Below are 17,932 nucleotides of genomic sequence, written 5' to 3'. Positions count from 1 at the left end.
CCTTCGGTCAAAATAATAGGAACTTGCTTTAAAATTTAACCGATGGACACCTAACCGATAGGTCAAAACCGATCGTTAGTACGCACGGCCATCGGTTAAAAATCCACGCATGCTCAGACTAAATAAGGGGACGGGAGCGCTCGTTCTTGTAAAACTAGCGTTCATTATGGAGATAGCTCATCACGCTGTAACAGACAGAAAAGCTCAAATCGTCTTTTACTAACACAAAATCAGCTAAAGCAACCCCAAGGGTGCCGCCATTGGATTTGAACTTCCCCTTTATAGTGCTGTCGTACATGGTTTACGTGTCCCCGTTCTGACACGATCGGTTATTTAACCTATGGTGTGTAGGCACATCAGACCATCAGTCAGCTTCATCGGTTAACCGATAAGAACGGTCCTTTGGACCGTTCTCATCGGATGGACTGATCGTGTGTACACGGCCTTAGTGTTACATGCACTTTAATCAAATACTAAAGGCAAAACAATCACACAAATTGAATCTGACATCCAACTTTATTTTTTTTATTTCCCATGAATATTTTAATGCGTTCTGCTTTGCAATTTTAATTGCTTTTGGTATACACGATCTTTAAAGGTAAGAGATGTCTAATACAGTTGCCTATTGTTTCCCAGTTGCCTATTGCAGAGACAAGTTTCTTCACATATATTTCTCACTTTGAAGTCTTCTTCCATACTTTCTTCTGAAGCATCACACATGTCCTCCATATCTTTACACTCTTCATAAACATCGAGGTACCAGCAGTAATTGGCTGAAATCATTGAAGCACAGTTTTATTTCTGATGTACACTTGACACAAAACTAAACTCTCTCAATCAACTACCAACTACTCAACATTAACTATTTGTAATCCTTAAATGGCTAGCATTATTAAATAAGATAAGTATTACATTGCTTTAGCCTTTTTTCTTTTAGATTTCTTCACTTGCTCCCTGTTTTCCAGCCAAGGCCAAAATGATGTCATACACCCTCGGAGTCTTCATGGGCATTTTGGGCCAGATTCACAAAAGAGATACGACGGCGTTTCTCCTGATACGCCGTTGTATCTCTGTTTCTATCTATGCGACTGATTCATAGAATCAGTTACGCATAGATAGCCCTAAGATCTGACAGGTGTAATTGTTTTACACTGTCGGATCTTAGGATGCAGTACCGCGGCCGCCGCTGGGGGGAGTTTGCGTCGTAAACCAGCGTCGGGTATGCAAATTAGTTACGGCGGACTTTCTAAGCTAAACACATCATATTGCCTGCATGCCTGAGTTACGGGCAGGAAGTAAATGGCAGGAAGGTTTGAAGCCAGTGGCGGTTGGTGCTCAATTTTTTTTGGGGGGGCGCAAACAAACTGAAAAATTCTAAAGAAAACAAACATCAAACGCTGCCACTATACCATCAAACGCTGCCACTGTGCCCATCAAACGCTGCCACTGTGCCCATCAAGAGCTGCCACTGTGCTCTTTAAAAGCTGCCACTGTGCCCCAAATACTGCCAGTGTGTCCATCAAACGCTGCCACTGTGCCCATTGAACGCTGCCACTGTGCCCATTGAACGCTGCCATTGTGCCCCAAATGCTGCAACTGTGTCCATCAAACGCTGCTACTGTGTCCATCAAACACTGCCACTGTGCCCCAAATGCAATTTTTTTGGGGGTGCAAACAAACTAAAAAATTCAGAAAAAAAACATCAAACGCTGACACTGTGCCCATTGAATGCTGCCACTGTGCACATTGAATTATGCCACTGTTCCCCAAATGCTGCCACTGCGCCCATCAAACACTGCAACTGTGCCCCAAATGCTGCCAGTCACTTTGCCCATCAAATGCTGCCACTATGCCCCAAATGCTGCCACTGCGCCCATCAAACACTGCCACTGTGCCCATCAAACGCTGCCTCCATGCCAATCAAATGCTGTCACTGTGCCTATCAAAAGCTGCCACTGTGCCCCAAATGCTGCCACTGTGTCCATCAAACACTGCCACTGTGTCTATTGAACACTGCCACTGCGCCCATCAAACACTGCCACTGTGTCCAATGAATTCTGCCACTGTGCCCCAAACGCTGCCACTGTGTCCATCAAACGCTGGCACTGTGCCTCAAATGCTGCCACTGTGCCCCTCAAACGCTACCACTGTGCCCCTCAAACGCTACCACTGTGCCCATCAAATGCTGGCACTATGCCCCAAATGCTGCCACTGTGCTTATCAAACGCTGCCACTGTGCCCATCAAACAATGTCACTGTGCCCATCTCCCGCAAGCTCCTCCTGTCCTCTCCAATGATTGAATTCCTGATAGGTGTCCAAATCACAGTGCCTGTCGTTTCAGCCAATCGGGTTACAGGTAACAGACCCGAGCACCTGATTGGCGGAGAGGCGGTTCAGTGTTTGCTAACACACAGCTGAGTGAACTGCGAGCACCCAGTATGGCGCTCGCTGTTCACCTTTTTTGATGCCAATCAGTGCTAATGGCTCTAATTAGGTGCTTCAAAGAAAAAATATACTTATGGACGCACTGCCACTGTTTGAAACTCTATAATGCCCCATCTTAGTGCATGGATGGGTAAAACCCACTCATGCACAGGCGAGCCACCGGGCTCACTGAGGTCCCGCAAATGTCATTCTTGCCTAGGCACTAATAATTGTCCCAGATAAAAATAAATGCATACATTGATATCCAGGCATGGGGGAGGAGGCAGGGCAATATAAATATACACTATGGTGAAGGTCCGCCTTAATTACCTGTAGCACATTCTAGTGTACCTAGTTGGTAGGAAAATGTTGTTGACTCACAATAACTTAAGTGAGTCTGTGCAATTGCTGTGGATCCAGATTTAGGACCATTGGCAGACTTTGCAGGCTGAGAATTTATTACCTACCCCATCTTCTGGAAAGTTCCAGAACTTAGTGAGAGGGAGTGTAGAGTGGAAAGTCTGAATATTCAAGGGATCTCTGCCAATCCCTGGGCAAGGACGACTCAGAAGGTGGGGGGCGGCCCTTAAATATTGAAGAGCCTGGCCAGTGTTTTTTTTTGCTGGTTGGAGGATGGAGTGCTGAGCTGAGGATCGTGAGGCCTGGGAGGGGACCCTGGGGCTGGGTGGGGGAATGTGTGGACTCAGGAAAGGAAGCAGAAGAAGCTGATTAGGGGGATCTTCACTAGTGTTGAGCGGAATACGCCATATTCGATTTCGCGATATATCACGAATATATAGCCGAATATTCGTGAAATATTCGCTAAAATCGAATATTCGTGATATTTTATCAAAAAAAAATTTGCGAAATTTCGCTAATGCGAATGCGAAACTGATTGCGAAATTTCGCTAATGCGAATGCGAAATTGATTGCGAAATTTTGAAACATTCAATTTCACCTGCCCTTTGGAAAAAGTGTGGTTTTACGTAATGGACCCTGCAACTACCAAGGTATTAATAAAATAAATACATTATTATATAGATTTGAGGGTTTACTTTGACCAATTTGTATATTGATTAGTTTAATAAATATTGAATAACCATAGATTTGGAAAATACAAGTAAACCGTTTACGTTGACATCTCTTAAATGTCTTTATGTTAAACAGTTATTATTCTCATTAAAGAGGTGAAATGCAAATGATGATGACACGGGACAAAAGATGGAAAATTCTTTGAAGATGTGATACACTGGAAAAACGCACAGAAACACTCCACTCTCTCCTATGACAACTGTGGTAGGAGAACTCTGATTGGCTCTGATGCAAAAGAAGGGCGGAGAAAGTATTCGCGAATATTCGGAAATCTAATATTCGCGATTGCGAATATTTGGCAACATAAAATGATCGCCTCAGCTTAGCTACTCGGCCCAGGGTCTCTAATCATACCAGCAATGCTTTTAGACGTCGATGGAGATCACTAGGATGTGATCTGTTTTAAAAATAAAATTGAAAAAATACGAATATTCGGAATAGCGAATATTGGCCGCGAAATTTGAGTTATTCGCGAATATTCGAATATGCCATATTCGTAACGAATATTCGCAATGCGAATATTCGTGAGCAACACTAATCTTCACCACCCTTCAGTCTTATTCGGCAGACACTCTGTCTAGCATGGGAGGACCTGTACAGCAGGAGGCCTGCTCAGCAGTCTAAGCCAAAACAGCAGAAGTTAAAGGGACAGCGAGAGAAGGCAGCCAGATGCAATATTCAGCCAGCCAGAAATGTGTTGCAAATTTTATGTTGATTTGCCTCCATTATCTCTAGTGGAAAAAAAAAGGACTTACTGCATAAACCTTCCTCTGTACAGGCACCTGCACAGTTTTCACATAGTTGTCCTGGAATATAAGGGATATTGATATATTTCTGTTCATTTCCTCTGTAATAAACGAAAAAAAAATTGACTTTACTTTGGATTTATTTACAAGAGCACAAACATACAAATTAAGAGAAATAGAACCACATCACCCCAAGCATACCAACTAGGGCTAAATAATAATTACTCAACGCAAGACAAAATGGGTCCCACACATAGCTTCACTGCTATAATCAAATCTCATTGTTTCTTGATTGATCTTTGTCTGTGAAGGTTCTCACGTATCCAGGTCATGGTATACAGCATCTAGTAATAGATGGTTTCATTTAAATGGACTTATTCTGTAATGTTGAAGGTGTAGTGCAAGCTTTGAGTGTCTATCCCCTTACACTGTATGTAAACCTAAAACTTTTTGTCCTTACCATAGAGTACAGGAAACAGGAATCGTTTTTTAGACCATAGGTTATAGAGCGCAACCTTCAAGTGACTAGACACTGGAAAAAGCTTTTGCTGGGTCTTCCCCATAGTGCATCCATTAACTCCCCCCCCCTCCCCACAACATGAATCTTCAGTTTTTTGCAAGTGTCCTTAGGTTAGGGTGACCAGACATCCCGGAGGGAATATTTCTTCAGTTTCGGGCGCATGCCCATTCATCTCCGCTCAAATGTTATTCTGCCTTGGTTCAAGTCCCGGCCAGCCGCCTGCCTATCTCCTTGCCTTCCCTGGCGGAGTGATCTTCCTCCACTCCCCACCCAGTAGTAGCCGGGCGCGGAGAGTAAGACTTGACAGGCTGTGAGGCGGTTGGCGGCAGGGGATGGGCAGAGAGTCGCTGATTGCCGCCATTACTAGTACAAAAATAAATATGTCCCCGGATTTCATTTAAAAAATATGGTCACCTTACCTTAGGTGATGGACCACTTCTCCGCTTAGGGAACAGTTTATTATTATTTTTCACCAGATTTCTTTTACCATATTTTGACTGACACTTCTATCAAAATCGAACTGCTTATGCCTTTATGGCTCACTAGCAGTTTTCTGATTGGTTACCATTTTTTAAATTTCGTAAATTCGTAAATTAAAAAAAAAATAAAAATTGAAAATTTGGAATTTGCATTTTCAAATTTTCGAGTTTACGAAGTTCCGAATTACGAATTTTCAAATGTACGAATTTTCGAATTTCTGAAAAAAGCAAAAAAAACTAATGAAACGAAAACGAAACCAAACAAATTTTTAGGCAGTGCACATGTCTAGTCTTGACTGTTGTTGGTGCTTCCATTCTCTCCCCTGCAGCAAAAGCTCTTTTTTTTTTACACAAGTTAGGCAGGATAGTTAGCAGGAGTAGATAGGGAACCTTTTTAGGGATAGTTAGTGTTAGGCTTGAATTCCACTTTAATATACTATAATATACCACACAATGTATTAAAAGACTCTAACCCATAAAAGCATTTAAAGTGGCTGTAAACCTTTTTTTATTTTATATTCAAACAAACAGGACTATACTTACCTGCTCTGTGCAATAGTTTTGCACAGAGCAGCCCCAATCCTCTTCTTCTGGATTCCCCTGCTGGTGCTCCAGGCCCAGCCTCTTCATCGGGTGCCCGCACTGAAACTGGGGGTACCCAGGTGGGCTCACTCCGAGTCACACTGCTGCATCCATTGACACAGACAGCAGGACTCGGCCTCAACCTCCGCTCCCGTGTCACAGGATTTGAGGAGGCTGCAGGAAAAGAGGAGGGGGGGTGAGAGAGCGCCCCCCTCCTGAACCGTACCAGACCAAATGTCCTCAACATAAGGAGGATGTCTTGGGGTCTTACCCCAAAGCACCTTGTCCCCATGTTGACAGGGACAAGGGCTTTCATCCCCACAACCCTTGCCCGGTGGTTGTGGGGGTCTGCAGGTGGGATCTTATCAGAATCACTTTTTTTGTGAAATGGTAGGGGTACAATGTACTTGTTACCAATTCACATGGGAGGCGGGATCTGGGGGTACCCTTGTTAAAGGGGGCTTCCAGATTCTGATAAGCCCCCCACTGGCAGACCCCCACAACCATCGGGCAAGGGTTGTGGGGATGAGGCCCTTGTTCCCATCAACATGGGGACAGGGTGCTTTGGGGTCAGACCCAAGTTGAGGGCATGTGGCCTGGTATGGTTCAGGAGGGGGCGCTCTCTCGTCCCCCCTCTTTTCCTTCAGCCTGCCAGGTTGCGTGCTCAGCTAAGGGTCTGGTATGGATTTTTGGGGGACCCCTACACCATTTTTTTTCATTTTGGCACAGGGTTCCCCTTAAAATCCATACCAGACCTGAAGGGCCTGGTATGGATTTTGGGGGGACCCCACGCAATTTTTATTTTATTTTGGTTTGGGGTTCCCCTTAATATACGTACCAGACCCAAAGGGCCTGGTAATGGACTGGGGAGGAACCCATGCCATTTTTTTCAATTAATTTTATGTGTATTGCTGAGACTAGACAATTCATTACACCCACAATCAGTTTTAAATTACTTTTTTTTTCTTTAGAAATGTAATTTTGCTGCGGGACTGTTCTAAACACGGGAAAAATGTGCCACTTTACAGGCATACTTTAGACACCCCCCAGGTACAAAATTTAAAGGAATATTTCACTTTTATTGTTTCACTTTAAGCATTATTAACCACTTGCTTACTGGGCGCATATACCCCCTTTCTGCCCAGGCGAAATTTCAGCTTTCAGCACTGTCACACTTTGAATGACAATTGCGCGGTCGTGCAACGTGGCTCCCAAACAAAATTGACATCCTTTTTTTCCCACAAATAGAGCTTTCTTTTGGTGGTATTTGATCATCTCTGCGGTTAAATTTTTTTGCGCTATAAACAAAAATAGAGCGACAATTTTGTTACAATAAATATCCAATTTTTTTCTCAGTTTAGGGCGATACATATTCTTCTACATATTTTTGATAAAAAAATCGCAATAAGCGTATAGTGATTGATTTGCGCAAACGTTATAGCGCCTACAAAATAGGGGATAGAATTATGAAATTCATTTTTATTATTTTTTTTACTAGTAATGGCGGCGATCTGCGATTTTTGTCATGGCTGCCATATTACGGCGGACACATTGGACAATTTTGACACATTTTTGGGACCATTCACATTTATACAGCGAACAGTGCTATAAATATGCACTGATTACTGTATAAATGTGACTGGCAGGGAAGGGGTTAACACTAGGGGGCGATCAAGGGGTTAAATGTGTGCCCTGCTAGGTGATTCTTACTGTGGGGGAGGGGACTAACTGGGGAGGTGACCGATGGTTGTCCCTATGTACAAGGGACACACCATCGGTCTCCTCTCCCTGACAGGATGTGGATCTCTGTGTTTACACACAGAGATCCACGTCCTTGGCTCTGTGACTGCCGATCGCGGGTGCCTGCCCGACATCGCGGGCCGCCAGGCTTGTGCATGGGCACCTGAGTGAAGCACCTGAGTGGAGGCCGGAGGCCGGATATTGACGGCCTCCCGGAATTTTAGAGCCACCTTGTGGCCGTAAAAACTCGATCTGCGGATGGGAAGTGGTTAAAATCACTGGTCCTGAAAAACTGCCTTTTTTTAAAAAAAATTTGCATTGATACATGTTCCCTGGGGCAGGACCCATGTCCCTAAACACTTTTTATGACAATATCATGCATATAAGACTTTAAAATTAGCACTTTTGTTTTTTCATGTTTGTGTCCCATTGACTTTAACGGTGTTCGCGTGTTCGAACAAATTTTTTGCCTGTTCGCAAGTTCTGGTGCAAACTGTACCGGGGGGGTGTTCGGCTCATCCTTAATGTGGAATAAGAGGATCTGATTCACAATTGGTACTCCTGTTCATCCCTATGGTGTTCAGTAGATGGGAGGTCAGGGCTCTATATAGGCAACTTGTGTTCCTCCTTGCTAAGCTGGTCATACAAAGTCTTCATGGAGCTGGCTTTGTGCACAGTGACACAGTCATGTTGTAACAGAAAAGGGCCCTCTTTAAACTGGCAAACTGGTGCCACAAGTTCAAAAACAAACAATAGTCTAAACTGTCCTTGTACTCTGTAACATTATCAGTCCGCTTCACTTGAACTCAATAATTTGGAGTGGTGTCCACATACTATTCATCATATAGTAAGTGTAATTGTCTATGGGACTCGAACATTTGAAATCTAAAGTGTTAATTTTAAAGGCTAATATGCAAATTATTGTCCTAAAAAGTGTTTGGGGACCTGGGTCCTGCCCCAGGAAACATGTATCAATGCAACATTTTTTTTTAAAACGTCCGTTTTTTCAGGAGCAGTGAATTTAATAATGCTAAAAGTGAAACAATAAAAGTGTAATATTACTTTAAATTTCGTACCTAGGGGGGGTGTAAAGTCAGCATGTGAAATAGCGCATGTTTCCCGTACATAGAACTGTCCCTGCACAAAGTGTCATTTCTGAAAGAAAAACAGCCATTTAAAACTGGCTTTGCGGCTCTAATGAATTGTCGGCTCTTTCAATTACAGAGATGATTCATTTATAATGGAAAAAAAAAAAAAATTACGTACGGTTCCCCGCAAATATCCACACCAGGCCCTTCAGGTCTGGTGTGGATTTTAAGGGGAACTCCACCCCAAATAAAAAAAAAATGGCGTGGAGTCCCCCTAAAAATCCACACCAGACCCTTATCCGAGCACGTTAACCTGGCCGGCCGCAGAAAAGAGGGGGGAACAGAGTGCGGCCCCCCCCCTCTCCTGAACCGCACCAGGCCACATGCCCTCAACATGGGGAGGATGTCCCCATGTTGATGGGGACAAGGGCTTCATCCCCACAACCCTTGCCCGGTGGTTGTGGGGGGCTGCGGGCGGGGGGCTTATCAGAATCTAGAAGACCCCTTTAACAAAGGGGACCCCCAGATCCTGGCCCCCCCCTATGTGAATTGGTAATGGGGTACACTGTACCTCTACCATTTCACGAATTTTAGAGCCACCTTGTGGCCGTAAAAACTCGATCTGCGGATGGGAAGTGGTTAAAATCACTGGTCCTGAAAAACTGCCTTTTTTAAAAAAAAATTTGCATTGATACATGTTCCCTGGGGCAGGACCCATGTCCCTAAACACTTTTTATGACAATATCATGCATATAAGACTTTAAAATTAGCACTTTTGTTTTTTCATGTTTGTGTCCCATTGACTTTAACGGTGTTCGCGTGTTCGAACAAATTTTTTGCCTGTTCGCAAGTTCTGGTGCTAACTGTACCGGGGGGGTGTTCGGCTCATCCTTAATGTGGAATAAGAGGATCTGATTCACAATTGGTACTCCTGTTCATCCCTATGGTGTTCAGTAGATGGGAGGTCAGGGCTCTATATAGGCAACTTGTGTTCCTCCTTGCTAAGCTGGTCATACAAAGTCTTCATGGAGCTGGCTTTGTGCACAGTGACACAGTCATGTTGTAACAGAAAAGGGCCCTCTTTAAACTGGCAAACTGGTGCCACAAGTTCAAAAACAAACAATAGTCTAAACTGTCCTTGTACTCTGTAACATTATCAGTCCGCTTCACTTGAACTCAATAATTTGGAGTGGTGTCCACATCATATAGTAAGTGTAATTGTCAGGTCTCCATATCTATCTACCTACTAAGTTCCTGGAGTGGCCTAGCCAGTCTCCAGACCTTAATCCCATAGAAAATATGTGAGGGGAGCTGAAAGTTCAAGTTACCAAACGTCAGCCTTGAAACCTTAAAGACTCGAAGAAGATCTGCAAAGAGGAGAAGGAATAAATCCTTCTTGAGATATGTGCAAACCAGTGTTAATTTTGTTGACTAAAATTACTAAAACATTTTAGTCGACTAAATGAATACTATTTTAGTCAACTAAAATACAACTAAAACTAAAACAATCGAGATGACTAAAATATGACTAAAACTAAAATGGCATTTTATTCAAAAGACCTCATACCTCAAAACCATAAATAATAACATATGAGATTTTTCACTTCAGCAGTATATAATGAGTTTGGTTATTGTAGAGAAATGTTCACTAATGCATTACAATTTAATTACACCCATTCGATTTTAGTTGACTAAAATGTACTGGAGATTTTAGTGGACTAAAACGTAGGGCATTTTAGTCGACTAAAATGCACTGCAGATTTAGTCGACTAAACACGACTAAAACTAAAACAACTGCAGAAGACTAAAATGGGACTAACACTAAAATGCCATTTAAGTCCTAAGACTAATGGCGCGTACGCACAACCGTTTTTCATGACGAAAAAAAAAATTTCATTTTTTAAATTGGTCATTAAAAACGATCGTTTGTAATGGAGATAGCACATTAGTCACGCTGTAACAGACTGAAAAGCACAAAGACTGAAAAGCGCGAATCGTCTCTCACCAATCTTTATTTTTTCCACGATCGTGTGTATGAGGGCAGACTTGACAAGAGTCACGTCAAGAAAAACGTGTTTTTTTCCATGACATTAAAAACGGTTGTGTGTACGCGGCATAAGACTAAAAACTAAATAAAAATTTGCTGCCAAAATTAACACAGGTGCAAACCTGTTGGCCAACTGCAAGAAACGTCTGACCTCTGTGATTGCCAACAAGGGTTTTGCCAACAAGTACAGTATTAAGTCATGTTTTTGAAAGGGGGTCAAATACTTATTTCACTTATTAAAATACAAATCAATTTATAACTTTTTTGAAATGCGTTTTTCTGGATTTTGTTGTTGCTATTCTGTCTCTCACTGATAAAACTAAACCTACCATTAAAATTATAGACTGATCATTTCTTTGTCAGTGGGCAAACGTTCAAAATCAGCAAGGGATCAAATACTTGTTGGTCTTGGACACGTTATTTTCCCATAATAGCCAATCTGCTTTTCCCTTTAAGCATCTGGTGACAGGTTATAAAAAAAAAACCTCAGACCTGTTGGTATAAAATATTATGTTAATGTCATTCAGGTAAAAGAAAAAATGAGTTGCACTTACGAAGGGCAGTAGTGGCACACGTAGACATAACTGAAAGAATTCTGGGGACAAAAATGTAAAGCGCAACCTAATTGAAAAGATTTGTGCCAGACAAACTGCAATGAATAGAAAAAAAAACATCATTATCAAAGTAGATTACCATCACTCTTAACCTAAAGAGTCAATTGATAACTATCATTTTTTTTTTTAATCAAATAGATGTTTATTGAGAGAACAACATATATACAAAAAAAGACACAGTACAGTACATACATTTGTTTGTACACAGGAAAAGTACACCTCTTATGCAAAGACACTTAACAACGTACATCGTCCACATCGGCAATGTAGTTCTGGTCATACATCAAAGAGGGTATCACACATACACTTGGAATAAAATAAAAGTAAACAGTAGCAGCAACCAGACCAAAAAATAAAACCAAAAACTTTTGAAAACAGTAAACCCGCCACATGCCTTGTACACACGACCGGTTTTCCCGGCATGATAACTGCCATGAGAGCTTTTGGTTAGGGAATCCCGGGCATGTGTATGCTCCATCGCAGTTTTCCCGACAGGAAAAAGAAAACATGTTGTTTTTTTTCCCGCCGGGATTCCCGGCGGACCTTTTACCGTCGGGAAAACCGGTCGTGTGTATGCTTTCCCGAGGGGAAAAAACGTGCATGCTTAGAATCAAGTATGAGACGGGAGCGCTCGTTCTGTAAAACTAGCGTTCGGAATGGAGATAGCACACTCACCAAACTTTTACTAACATGAGGATCAGCAAAAGCAGCCCAAAGGGTGGTGCCGTTTGATTGGCACTTCCCCTTTATATTCCCGTCGTACGTGGTGTACGTCACGATATTTGGCCTGAACGTGTGTATGCAAGGCAGGCTTGAGAGGAATTCCGTCGGGAAAACAACGTTTTTTTTCCTGCCGAGAAAACCAGTTGTGTGTACGGGCAAAAGACCTACATGGGGGGGAGATCACTCCTGGTGCCATACTCCCTCCCATACCTACGCATTTTCCCCTTACACAAGCAGGTGGTCCATAATCAGATCAACCGGAGCCAGACCCGGAACCTCCAACCATCGTGCCCAAATTTTTTCAAATTTGTTCACACTCCCTTTATGTTGATATATGTATTTCTCTAATCTAATAGTGTCTCCCATGTGATTCCGCCATTCCCTCACCATAGGGGGTTCCTCCAACTTCCAGTGCCGCAGAATAAGTGGGACTCTGTACCCAGTTGTCACCATCCGATTGGGCCCTGACTGCATGTTGGAGTTGGAAATAATAGAACTGCATAGAGACAGGGAGCTGAAATTCCTCCTGCAAGGCCGGGAATGGGCGCAGTTTACCATCTCTGAAAATTTGTATCATATATGTAATCCTGTAGTGTTGCCATCTCATACTGAACTGTAATTTTTCCAACTCCAAATATGGTTTGTTCCCCCAGATGGGACTATACCTAGTGAAACCTTCAATTTGTTGCAATGCTTTTTCCATATTTTCTGCATGATATCTATCAGTTTAATGTAAAATGTTTCTTACATCTGTCAGGGACTCATGGTGGTGATACATCTAGGCCTGAGTTTCCAGAACCTTCTCCATTACTTGGTGGTCCTACTTTCCCTCTTTGATATATTTCTCATGAAAATCTTAATCGTTAGGGTATTTTACTGACCCACTGGCTTTAAAGTGGTATTGAAGTCAAAAGTTTAATTCTGCCCTAGAGGTAAGCTTTTAAAAAGTCTTACCTGTAGTTGCTTTTGAAATGGCCCGAACTTGTGCTGTTTAGCAGGTACTGACTGACTCCAGTAGCTGATGTCACTGGAACATGTGCAGTACTCTCTGCATTCACGGAATACTGAGTGTGCTGTGAATGCAGAGAGTATTGTGTCGCGGTGGTGACACCTGTGCTCATGCATGGGAGTGACATCATCACAGACTGATCATTCAAATACTTGGAGAACACGTAACTGGAAGGAAGACCAAGGGAAGATGAAAGTGCTGGGAGCAGTGACAGCGCAGCACTGGAGGGCAACATTTGAATAGTGAGTTGGTCAAATTGTGCTAGGATGTAGTGCATTTTGATCAATTTGTTTATTTTTTGTAGAGTATACTACCGCTTTAATACTTATTGAGTCCCTAAACTGGAACAAGCGTGTAGACCGGGAAAAATTGTCAAAGCTGGAGCTCTTTATTTGCATACTTACCACTGGGACCTATGGCAGAACAGTCCTCAACAGATTTAAAAAGTGGAGAAAAAGGTCCAGTAGGAGTAGAAACTGTCATGGGAATAGTATTTCATTACTGGCATCAGTGGGAGGAATGGTGTTCCTTCATTGGTATCAGTGGGCAGAAGGGTGCCCCATCATTGGTATCCGTGGGAGGAATAGTGTACCATCATTGGTATCAGTGGGAGAAATAGTGTCCCATCATTAGTGTCAGTGGATGGAAGTGTGCCCATCATTGGTATCATTGGGAGAAATAGTGCTCCATTGTTGGTGTCAGTGGCAGGAACTATGCCCCTGATTGTTAGTGTCAGAAGGATAAATAGTGCCTCAAGGGCCAGATAAAGGCAAGATAAGGGCCGCATCTGGCCCCCAGGCTACTGTTTGGAGACCACTGGTGAAGAGGATGTTGGCAATGCATCACACCCATTTGGATCAGCATTTGGAAGTGGGATATAAACTCCAAATAAGTACACATATGTTTTCATTTTTTAATAGTACATTGGTTACCCACTGACTTACTGAAAAGTGAGACATTATACTTAAGCCCCCATTCACACCGGTGCAATTTGTCATGCAATGTGACAGTTCCAAATTGCATGAGATGTTGCAGCTCATTGCTGGCAATGGAACCATTCAAATAGCCACGACTCATGTTGCGGCGACATTGAAAAAGGTTCCTGCAGTACTTTTTTTACCCGATTTCACTGCAACTTGCATTGACTTTGGTTCAATGAAGTCACGAGCCACCATGACATTGGCAGTACAAATCGCACTGATGTGTGGTTTTGAAATCTCGCTGAAGTAGCGCCATTTCAATGCCAAACCAGTGTGAACGGGATATTAAAGTAGAGAAAGGGGAACTGCCGCTCTAGGTTAGTGCACTCAGCAATCAGTGTCCTCTCAGAAGCGTGGGTGCTGGCAAAGCACAAAGCGAAGACCGGAGAAAAGACTGGACAGCCGCACTTCCACGAAATTCTTAAAAAGTTGCTTTTAATTGTAAAAAATGGAAACAGCACTACAAGTCACAGCAGACAGTGGGGTGGATAGCTGACACGTTTCGCACTGGGGTATCAGCACGTGGAAGTGTGGCTGTCCAGTCTTTTCTCCGGTCTTCGGGATATTAAAGTAGTTGCATTGAAGTTTCATGCTGTAAGAGCAGGTTATATGCACGTGGATAATGGATCAATGGTCGCATGAAGCAGTTCAGCAATCCAGGTAAACAATTTTGATTAAGCTAGTCAATAAAGATGTTCAAAAGTGTGATCATAAACAAAATAAAGTGAACTAAATTGTAGAAGATACTATATATACCTGGGTATAATGGCCAATAACTTTGCCTTCTGCTACTGCTCCTTTTCCATATTCAAAGTCATCCTTTTCACCCCACCAGCCTAGCAAAACCTTAAGCCAGCTGACAAGTCTGCTAGAAAAGTAAAGGTTCTCTCCGCAGCCCCAATCTGAAGGAAAAAGTTTAACATATATAAAATATAAGTTATAAATTTAAGATATAAAATTATTCATAAACCTTTTGTTTATTACATTAGTATCCACCACGCCCAGGGCCATCTTTAAGGCAGGGCAAATGGGGCAGCTGGTCCCTGTCATTGTTGTGGAGCCCAAAGCAGCTGCCTCATACTTGCCAACTATCCCAGTTTAAATTCCTCTGTTCCTTTAGTTCTTTACTGTGTCCTGATACCTCAGTGTGAAGTGATGCTACTAATGCTGACCAGCTCTGCTCTATTGTTGTGTACAGATGACTCACCTTCAGACCCGGGGTTTACATGTAAATAACCATCATTCATATGTAAATAACGGAAACATTGATATGAAAATAGCTGTGGCATTTATATGTAAATAGTTGTGGAATTCATATGTAAATAGCTCAGGCCGGCAGCATTTAACAACAAGAAGAAATCATGTGCTGTAACCTCTAGCAACCCGGCAGTAAGTGGTAATGATATGCTGTAACCTCTGGCAACCAATTGCAATCACTGCCTGATCTGATACAGTAAATTGATTTTAAGTCTAGCTATATTTATTGTATGACTCAGAGCAGGTGGAGAGCAAAATTGCATGGGGAGGCCCCAAGAAAATGTTTGCCCGGGGTCCAATCAACATTAAAGATGGCCCTGACCACGCCCCAGCAGCTTAGGGGGTCACACAAGTCCATCATTCTCAGATACTTTCTACATGGCCCACAGCAGATTCCTTCTAACAGGTATTCAGGTGTATGGTGGTGAGCTGATTTTAGGAAACCCACTGAAGGTTTGATAGTGTATACCAACTTTTCTCAACCTTTTTAATATGGAGGAACTCTCGAAATAACTTTCTGGTCTTAGGGATCTCCCCGAAGGAGCCGCTGATTAGTTTGGGATCGGCTTACTGAGTTACCTTCTTGATTTGGTCTAGGGGTGATTTCTGCGAGTGTGAATAAAGAGCAAGTGTCCAGACATCAATTTAGTTTTCAATGCTTTATTCCAAGGCCCAACACGGCCAACATGAACATAGCGCATGACAGAAAAAGGTTGATGAGCGTAGAGAAACTTTAGTATCAGGCCTTGGATATGAAGAGAGAGCAAGCCTGCTCTCAGCAATGATATAGCTCAATTCGTCGCCACCCCAATCAGGGTGGGTAAAGTGCCCCCGGACAGGCGGTTATCTGAGGCCTGGCAGCCAGAGCGTCACTTGTGGATCACTGGGAGGAAACAGACCTCTGCCACAGGCCTGACTCTGGGCCTCTGCCACAGGCCGGACAACTTGGGTTTTGTGAGATCAATTTGAGCAAATCCTCCCAGTTAGTTCAATCAGTGTCACCCACTGACAGCTTGAGCATACCTGTCATATGGTGTGGTGACCGGATCCCCGATGGTTCATCTAGGCCTCCTGGACAAGCTCTAGTTCTAGGTTCCCCTGAGCTGATCCCCCATCGCACAGCCTCCAGCTTAGGATCCTCTTAACAAAAGGTTGGGACCCAGCAAGTCGCTGGGGCCCCTCTCAATGTCAGGATGAGGCTCGGCATGGTGCACAACCTCAGCGAAGCAGGCCGCGGTGGCGGGGCCCATGGATGCGCATACCCTGAAGGTGGGTACCGCACCTGGAACCCGGGCCCCGCATAGAACAACCCGCCAAAAGCGGCTGCCCCAGATATATCCCCCTCCTAGCATGCCCATTGAGGGAAGAACTCCTCTGATTGGCTGCTGGGATAAGGTGGGTCCGTCAGAACCCCTCTAGCGCCAACTGCCACCCAGGGGTGATAGCATACCCCTGGAGTGCAGACTGACCTACAGGACCGATTCTGAAGTGGGCAGCAGCCTGAGTTTCCATAAATCACGAATGGGAGTAAAACTAACCCTTCCATTCCCCACTAACTTTAGTGTAGCGCCCGCACTGAAAGTAAGGGGGGCGCTACACTAGGAATTACTCTATCTAGAGCTCACAGCACATTAGTGCCATGGTAACTTGGAAGGATGCTTCTTACATTTGTGGTCATTGGGATGAACCCCCCTTACAGAGAGATCAGTGCTGTCAGTGGTTAGTTATCTAACGCCTCGTACACATAATCGGAATTTAAAAAGAAAGTCAGACGGAATTTTTTCATCGGATATTCTGACCGTGTGTATGCCTCATCTAACTTTTTACGTCGGAAATTCTGACGGAGTTAGAAAGAGAACATGTTCTCTTTTTTTCCGACTGAAAAAAAAAGTTCTATTGGAAATTCCATTTGTCTGTATGGGACTCCGATGGAGAAAAAAACACGCATGCTCGGAAGCATTGAACTTCATTTTTCTAGGCTCGTCGTAGTGTTGTACGTCACCGTGTTTTTGTCGGAATTTGGTGTGTCTGCGTGTATGCAAGACAGCTTGAACGGTATTCCGTCGGAAAAACCCATCAGAGTTTATTCAGACGGAAACTCAGATCGTGTGTACAGGGCATAAGAGGTAGAAATTGCTCATTGTTCAAGGAACCCCTAGCAAACTCTGAAGGAAGCATAGGGTTTCATGGAACCCTGGTTGAGAAAGGCTGGTGTAGGCTGTAGAGGGTTTTTTGCTCAGCTGGTAGAATATTTCTAATCTGGAATATAATGAGCTGGTAAAGGGGTCCATTGAACCCCTTACTACATCTTTTAGGAGCCCACCCCCTACTGCACAAACCCCAATGACCTCTGCAACAAAAACAAAGCAGGATCTCATTAAATCTTGCACATTCATGGACTGCCAAGAGGTCCAAAGGATTTGAGCAATTCCCACTGCGGATCGTCTCTCTTTGCAGAGCCAGTCAGCAATCCGTCATGAACATCTACTTAGGGCAAATCAACCATGCTTGCTTTACATCACAAAATGAAATATCCTAATACTATTAAATCGAGAGGGGGCTTCCAGTTTTATAATATTCTTGACAAACATTAGCAAACACTGAACCCCTTACTACATCTTTTAGGAGCC

At 43.3% G+C, this 17,932-nt stretch overlaps 1 protein-coding gene across 1 annotated transcript in view; it reads right to left on the bottom strand.

The window, feature by feature from the left end:
• Positions 1-497: 497 nt before the first annotated feature.
• LOC120936201 (serotriflin-like) overlaps positions 498-17,932 on the bottom strand; it is a 42,158-nt gene continuing 24,723 nt past the window's right edge. The window contains exons 5-8 of the mRNA XM_040348378.1: positions 14,802-14,947; positions 11,274-11,368; positions 4,273-4,364; positions 498-773 (exon numbers count right to left, since the gene is read on the bottom strand). Of these exons, the coding sequence (XP_040204312.1) occupies positions 610-773; positions 4,273-4,364; positions 11,274-11,368; positions 14,802-14,947 (497 nt within the window). The 3' untranslated portion in view covers positions 498-609. The remainder of the gene's footprint in view (positions 774-4,272; positions 4,365-11,273; positions 11,369-14,801; positions 14,948-17,932) is intronic.

The sequence above is a fragment of the Rana temporaria genome, chromosome 4 (assembly GCF_905171775.1).
Source record: "Rana temporaria chromosome 4, aRanTem1.1, whole genome shotgun sequence".
Taxonomy (NCBI): Eukaryota; Metazoa; Chordata; class Amphibia; order Anura; family Ranidae; genus Rana; species Rana temporaria.
This window is presented reverse-complemented; position numbering and strand designations above follow the sequence as displayed.